The sequence below is a fragment of the Nicotiana tabacum genome, chromosome 3 (assembly GCF_000715075.1).
Source record: "Nicotiana tabacum cultivar K326 chromosome 3, ASM71507v2, whole genome shotgun sequence".
Lineage (NCBI taxonomy): Eukaryota > Viridiplantae > Streptophyta > Magnoliopsida > Solanales > Solanaceae > Nicotiana > Nicotiana tabacum.
The window spans coordinates 166,541,776-166,548,087 of NC_134082.1; the positions used below are offsets into that span (position 1 = coordinate 166,541,776).

Sequence of the window (6,312 nt, forward strand, 5' to 3'; positions counted from 1 at the left end):
ACAATAATTTGTTATGAGTTTAAGTTTATGCGGCGGTGTATAAATTTTTAATATTATCAGGTTACATTGACATACCATAAAAGTACGTACGTACTTACATAGTAAGCCTGATATGATAAATTTGAAAATAGAATAATAATATGTTATATCGAGTCAAATTGTACAAATAGTGCTTAATTTTGTATACTATTAGGGTATATGACTTAAATCCGTTTTTATTGTCATTATCTATCAACTTCAAGTCTTCAACGTCACTTACCCTCAGATAAAAAGAAAAAGAAACTAGTGAAGGAAGTTAAATTAAAACATTAAGGGAAACTTACTGATAATTATATCCAGCTCCTTTTCTTCAACATTACTTCCCATAGCAAACATGTAAAGTACTTCCACTTCTGAAGTAACTCTCGCTACCTGGTTGAATTAAACTATTTGTTTAGACTTCCTTTCTATGGATTTGAATAAAAGGTTGAATCTCATGTTAGGATTCTGATGGCTTATTATATAATTGCATGTGAAGGTTGAGGTGGGTCGTAGGAGTGGGTTACTGGGGTTGATACGAGTAAAAATGAAAGAAATTACATCAAATTAATTTGAACGTCTTTTGTCATTCTTCTCCAATGCAATTCACCACTTTCTAATTTTTACAAAAAGTGTTACTCCTAAGTCCTACCTTTGATTATTGAAGGAATAATCCTAACTTGGTTACATGTTGAAGGTGAAAAGGACGATCTATATAAGTTCAAACAAAGGATTTGACGATGGAGCAAGTAAAATTTGACCCCTACCCTGGGATAGAGAGGCTGTTTCCAAATAGACTCTCGGCATCCTTACCTCCAAGAACTCCTCACCTTACTCTTGGGTGACTCGAACTCACAACCTCTTGGTTGGAAGTGGAGATTGCTTACCATCCAAGCAACCCCTCTTGTCTAAATAAGGTTGATAGCAAAATATCTAAGTAAAGTTATGATTTAAATAAGGTTAAATATGATGAAATAAACCTGGACAGTGGAAATATTAACAGAAATGGACCTTTCCCCTTTAATGATTTTTTAGGCTTGTAAGATATTAAAAGGAAGGAGAGACTCTGCTAGGAAAGAAATTATCTTTTAACGTATATAAACTACTCTCTCCTCCCATTTTATGTAGCTGGTTCGGACAACAGAATAAAATTACTTAACTTTTGATATGAATATAGACTTAGATTCTTCGAGTTAATTGAAATAAAAATTAGTACATATATATGAATTATATATAAAGTTAGTAGTCTTATAAGTCACAATAATTAATAATTAAAATCATTCAAAAAGTAAAAAATAATAGTCTGGTGCACTAAGCTCCCGCTATGCGCGGGGTCCAATGAAGGGCCGGACCACAAGTTTCTATTGTAGGCAGCCTTACCTGCAAATTATTCAAAAAGTACTTGAAAAAATAGTTCCAATTCCTTCAACCTGCTCTTATCAGTTTCTGTTCTAACTGTTAGATGAAATGACAGAGAAAATGGAAAAATAAACAGAGAAGAAAGATTTCTGCAAATAATAACATAGGAAGATTGACCGATTCTAATCTTTGCCTTGAAATTCTTTGAGAGTTTTCAGGAGAGTATTGTTTTCATGTTCTTGGGAAAGAAAATTATAAGGAAGAAATTAGAAATTCCTATGATTAAGTCTCCCTTTTATCTTTCTAAAATGACATGACTATACAATGAGTTTCACAACACATCGATTGTGTCTTTTCTCTATCCTTTTATTATTTTACTTTCTTTATATATACATATCTACTCCATTTTGTTTATGCACTAGAATATTGATTTTGGCTTTAGCCCACATGGGCGTCCTAAACAGTATACTATTCCTTCAATAACTATACTTTGCTCTGTTTCTTTCTAAACTTGCTCCTGCCGTCGAAGAGCAACTCCTTCTCGAACAAAGAAGAAAAAGAGTACCAACTGCTTTGATAATTGTACTTCTCCTTTAATTTGCTTGAAGAGTAGAGGATCTTGACAAATGTGAAGCACTTGGAGTATCATTTTCAATGGGAGAAGCAACTCAATATTTCTCGTAAGCTTTCTCACGTTTTTGTAGTCAAACCCTCAGCTAATTTCTTGATCTCCTTTTCTTTTTGTTCATCATCTTTTATGAAATCCCACTAATTAAGATTATTTACATTTTAATTTGCATATATATAGTTCAAGAAGAAGCTAAGGAAGCAGATGTTAGGAAGAATATTCATGCAAATGCTTTCCCTCAATCCTTCATTTCTTGGCGTACAAAATATATATAAGAAGTGGATTGAAATATTCTTCAATATAGTATTGGTCCTGAGTTGCCAATCCGCTGCTACACTCCTTGGCGAACTTTACTACAAAGAGGGTGGAAAAACCACATGGTTGGTTTCACTTTTGCAAAATGGGGGATTTCCATTACTTCTTCCCATTTATTTCCTGAATAAAATTCCTAAAAAATGTACTCTTATTAGTGATGACGAAAACAACACGAGCAGTGCTATATCTATTTGGAAGTTATTATCGGTATACGTCTTTCTTGGTACTCTATTGGGTGGATGTTGTATGTTGAGTGCTGTGGGCTTGTTATACCTCCCTGTTTCAACATTTTCCCTTATTAACACAACTCAATTGGGGTTCAACACCTTGTTCTCATTTTTCCTCAACTCTAAAAAAATAACTACCTATATAGCCAATTCTATATTCCTACTCACTATCTCATCAATTCTTCTTGTGTTGCAACGTGATGACTCCTCTTCAGGCCATAACAAAGGCGGTAAACATTATATAATAGGGTTTATATGTAAGCTATTTGCCTCAGCAGGTTATGCATTGTTGTTATCATTCACAGAGCGCGTGTTCAGGAACATCATAAAAAAACGAACAATGAAAGAAGTGATAAACTTAGTGATTTGGCAATCATTTTTCGCCACTTGTGTCATTCTCATTGGCCTTTTCGCGAGCGGAGGATGGAAAGGTCTTAAAACAGAGATGCAGGAATACAAGCTAGGGAAATTGTCCTATGTTATGACATTGGTATGGAATGCTTTGTGTTGGCAGGTTTATACAATTGTTGTTCTCAGCTTAATTACGAAGGTGTCTGCCCTATTTGCCAATGTCATTACTGCATTGACTATACCTCTTATTCCAATTCTTGCTGTTATTATATTCCATGAAAAGATGAGTGGGATGAAGGCTGTTTCCATGATTTTGGCCATTTGGGGATTTTTATCCTATGCTTATCAGCAATATCTTGATGAACTAAAGCGCAAAGCTGATATGTCAAAGGCCAATGAAGAATCTGAAGTTTCCCTTGTTGAACAAGCATAAATTAGTGAGACAACATAAAATTAAGAGTTGAAAAATGATGAGTTCTAATCTACATGGAGTACTCTTTCATTGTTATTCCCTCATTATGATCTATTTCTGAGCAATTGTCTGTGTTAGCATTTTCATGGTATTACTTTTTCTCAATGCATAAACATATGTATACAATTGAGAAAACAGGGGCGAAGGTACATTGTCAAAGGGTGATCAATTTGTCGAAAAATTATAGTGTGTATAGAAATAAAATATTACTGTAGGTTTTAAAGGTGTATAATATATTATGAATACACTTTGTCGCGGAACTTTTTTCACTTCTTTCAAATTTAAACACCCTTAAGAAAATTCTTAACTGGATACTGCAGTATTCTATTGAAGTTTTTGTCCCTAAAAGTGGGTACACGACTTCAATCTTAAGTGCTTATAAAACTCTATGCAAACGTTTAGATTTGAGAACCTTTACTATATAGATAATCGACGCGTCAATCCGATGATAATAAAGACAAATCATGAAATAAAATTGGAAGATTCGACTGGTATCCAAATTACATGCTCTACTACTTGGTAAACGCAGAAAAGACAAATTAATAATTAAAAGGCTTCGCAGCACTAGTATCAGTTTTATATCTTTGTGCTCTTTTTTTTAAGAACATACAATATTATTAACTGTAACTTTAATACCAAGCTTTGCATGTGAGGCCACGTTTATGACAATGTCCTTCCCTTTAATTAGGGAAAGAAACACTCCCCTTTATACATTTCTTTCGAGCATCATGTAAATATTACTAGTAGATAGCTTTCTTCCTTTTATACTTGTTGGTTTAAGCTTTAATTTTTACCAGCTTCTTGACCTACACAAAGTTGCACAGGATGACTCCTGTTATATTTTAAAGCTAATATAAAGTGATCCTCTATCTATTGGTTAAAAGGTATTTAACTTAAAAGTTGATAAATAACTTTACTCCTTAGTACATATCAACTTATAATATGTGGTTTACACCATGAGCCACCTTTTGCCGAGGGTCACCGAAATATTATAAAAAACACACTATGGATATAAATAAAATATTAATTTTAAATATATAAAACATAGTATTGAACAACTCTTTGTTTGAATTTTTTTTTACTTCTTTCAAATCTAAATACCCGTGTATTCATTACATAGATAAAAGCTTCCAAAAAAGTTCCAGCCCACGATTGGACAGAATAATGGTGCTAGTAAATGTACTATGGTCTATATCCCACGATTGTTATTACTTATTACGTATGTCCAAGTGCTTAGCTCATGAGTGTCACGCAAATCGTGCGTCTAGAAGTTCATTTATAAAATATTGAGCAGTCCTATTGTGATGACCCGAGGGGTCATCTCGTGTTTTAGAATTCAATTCGGAGTTTTAAGCCTTTCAAAATCCCATTTTCTTTCTCCTCAATTTTCGTATGCAGTCCGAACATATTTCCGTAAAGCCTTTATAAGAAAATTTGAGAAAATACAAAGTTTTGCCTTTAAACTTGATTTAAGTTGACTTCGATCAACATTTTGAGTAAACAACCCGGACCCGTATTTTGACGGCCCCGGAGGGTACATAGTAAAATATGGGACTTGGGTGTAGGCCCGGAATTGAATTCGGAGGTCCCTAACCCGAGAAATGAATTTTTGAAGAAAAATTATTAAACTGAAAATATATTGGTTTTTAGAAATTGAATAATGTTTGATCTTGTTGGTATCGGGCCTATATTTTGGTTCCGGAGCCCGTTAAGGTTTAATATGATACTTAAGTCATGCCTGTGAAATTTGGTGAGAAACGGAGTTTATATGATGTGATTCGGACCCTCGGTTGTGAAAATAGAAACTTTAAGTGTTCTTGAGAATTTCATTGATTTTGATGATAAATCCGTAGTTTTGGGTGTTATTTTAGCGATTTGATCGCCCGAGCAAGTTCATATGATGTGTTAAGACTTGTGTGCATGTTTGGTTAAGAGCCCTGAGGGCTCGAGTGAGTTTCGGATAGGCTACGGGATGTCTAGGCTTAGAAAAGACCTGGTGTAGGATAGTTGCAGAGTTGCAGCTCTCTGAACCTAGGAGTGCGGCTGCGCTGGAAATTTCGCGGACCGCGATGGGATTTCGCGACCGTGGTAGAAGGCTTTGCGGTGGGTAAGGCCAAATTTCTGCACCCGCGCCCATTAATTCGCAGACCGCGGTGAGGTTCGCGGCTGCGCCCAGTATTTCGCGGTCCGCGTAATGAGGATCAGAGAGGGCTATGTAAACGGGACTTTTCATCCATTTTTCACTTTTTCAAAATCCTAAAACATAAGAGGCAATTTTCCAAATACTTTTTCTTCCCCAAATCATAAGTAAGTGATTCTTAACTCATTTCTTTCACTCTTTTACTTATTTTTTACAAGATTTCATTTTAGAATCTAAAGTTTTCATGGTGGAATTGGGGATTTTTAGGTAGAACTTAGAAATTTCGAATTTTGGGAATTTAGACCTCAAATTGAGGTCAGATTCCAAAACCAATTGTATATCCGGGCTCGGGGGTGAATGGATAATCGGGTTTTAGTCCGAATTTTGGGTTTGGACCCAGGTGTTGACTTTTTCAAAAATTACCTAAATTGAATTCCTTGCTATCGTGGGTAGTTCCTAAGGCTTAAATTGAATCGTTTGGTTGGTAATTTGCTAGATTCTATTGGTTCGGAGGCTTGTGTGAAAGGAAAAGCTATGATTGAGCTTTGAGATCGGCTATGGAATCGAGGTAAGTATTGTGGCTAACCTTAGCTTAAGGGAGTAGGTATTGTTGCCTTATTTGCTACATATTTAGTTGTTGAGTACGACGTATAAGTGAGGTAGCGAGTATCTATATGTTGTTGTTGTTGTTGTATTGTAGCATGCGAGTGAGTCTTATACTTGTGACCATTGTATTCTTTATTTGTACGATTCATGCTTAGATTGGTCATTCTTCATGTTAAACAAATCTTATCATGTTTTT

The 6,312-nt window shown here is 34.9% G+C and overlaps 1 protein-coding gene across 1 annotated transcript; it reads left to right on the forward strand.

Moving 5' to 3' along the window:
* Window positions 1-1,470: 1,470 nt before the first annotated feature.
* On the forward strand, window positions 1,471-3,592 carry LOC107813585 (purine permease 21-like). Its single transcript, XM_016638863.2, has 2 exons — window positions 1,471-2,057; window positions 2,186-3,592. Exon 2 carries the CDS (start codon window positions 2,210-2,212, stop codon window positions 3,329-3,331), a length of 1,122 nt encoding a protein of 373 aa, XP_016494349.1. The 5' UTR covers window positions 1,471-2,057; window positions 2,186-2,209; the 3' UTR covers window positions 3,332-3,592.
* Window positions 3,593-6,312: the final 2,720 nt, after the last annotated feature.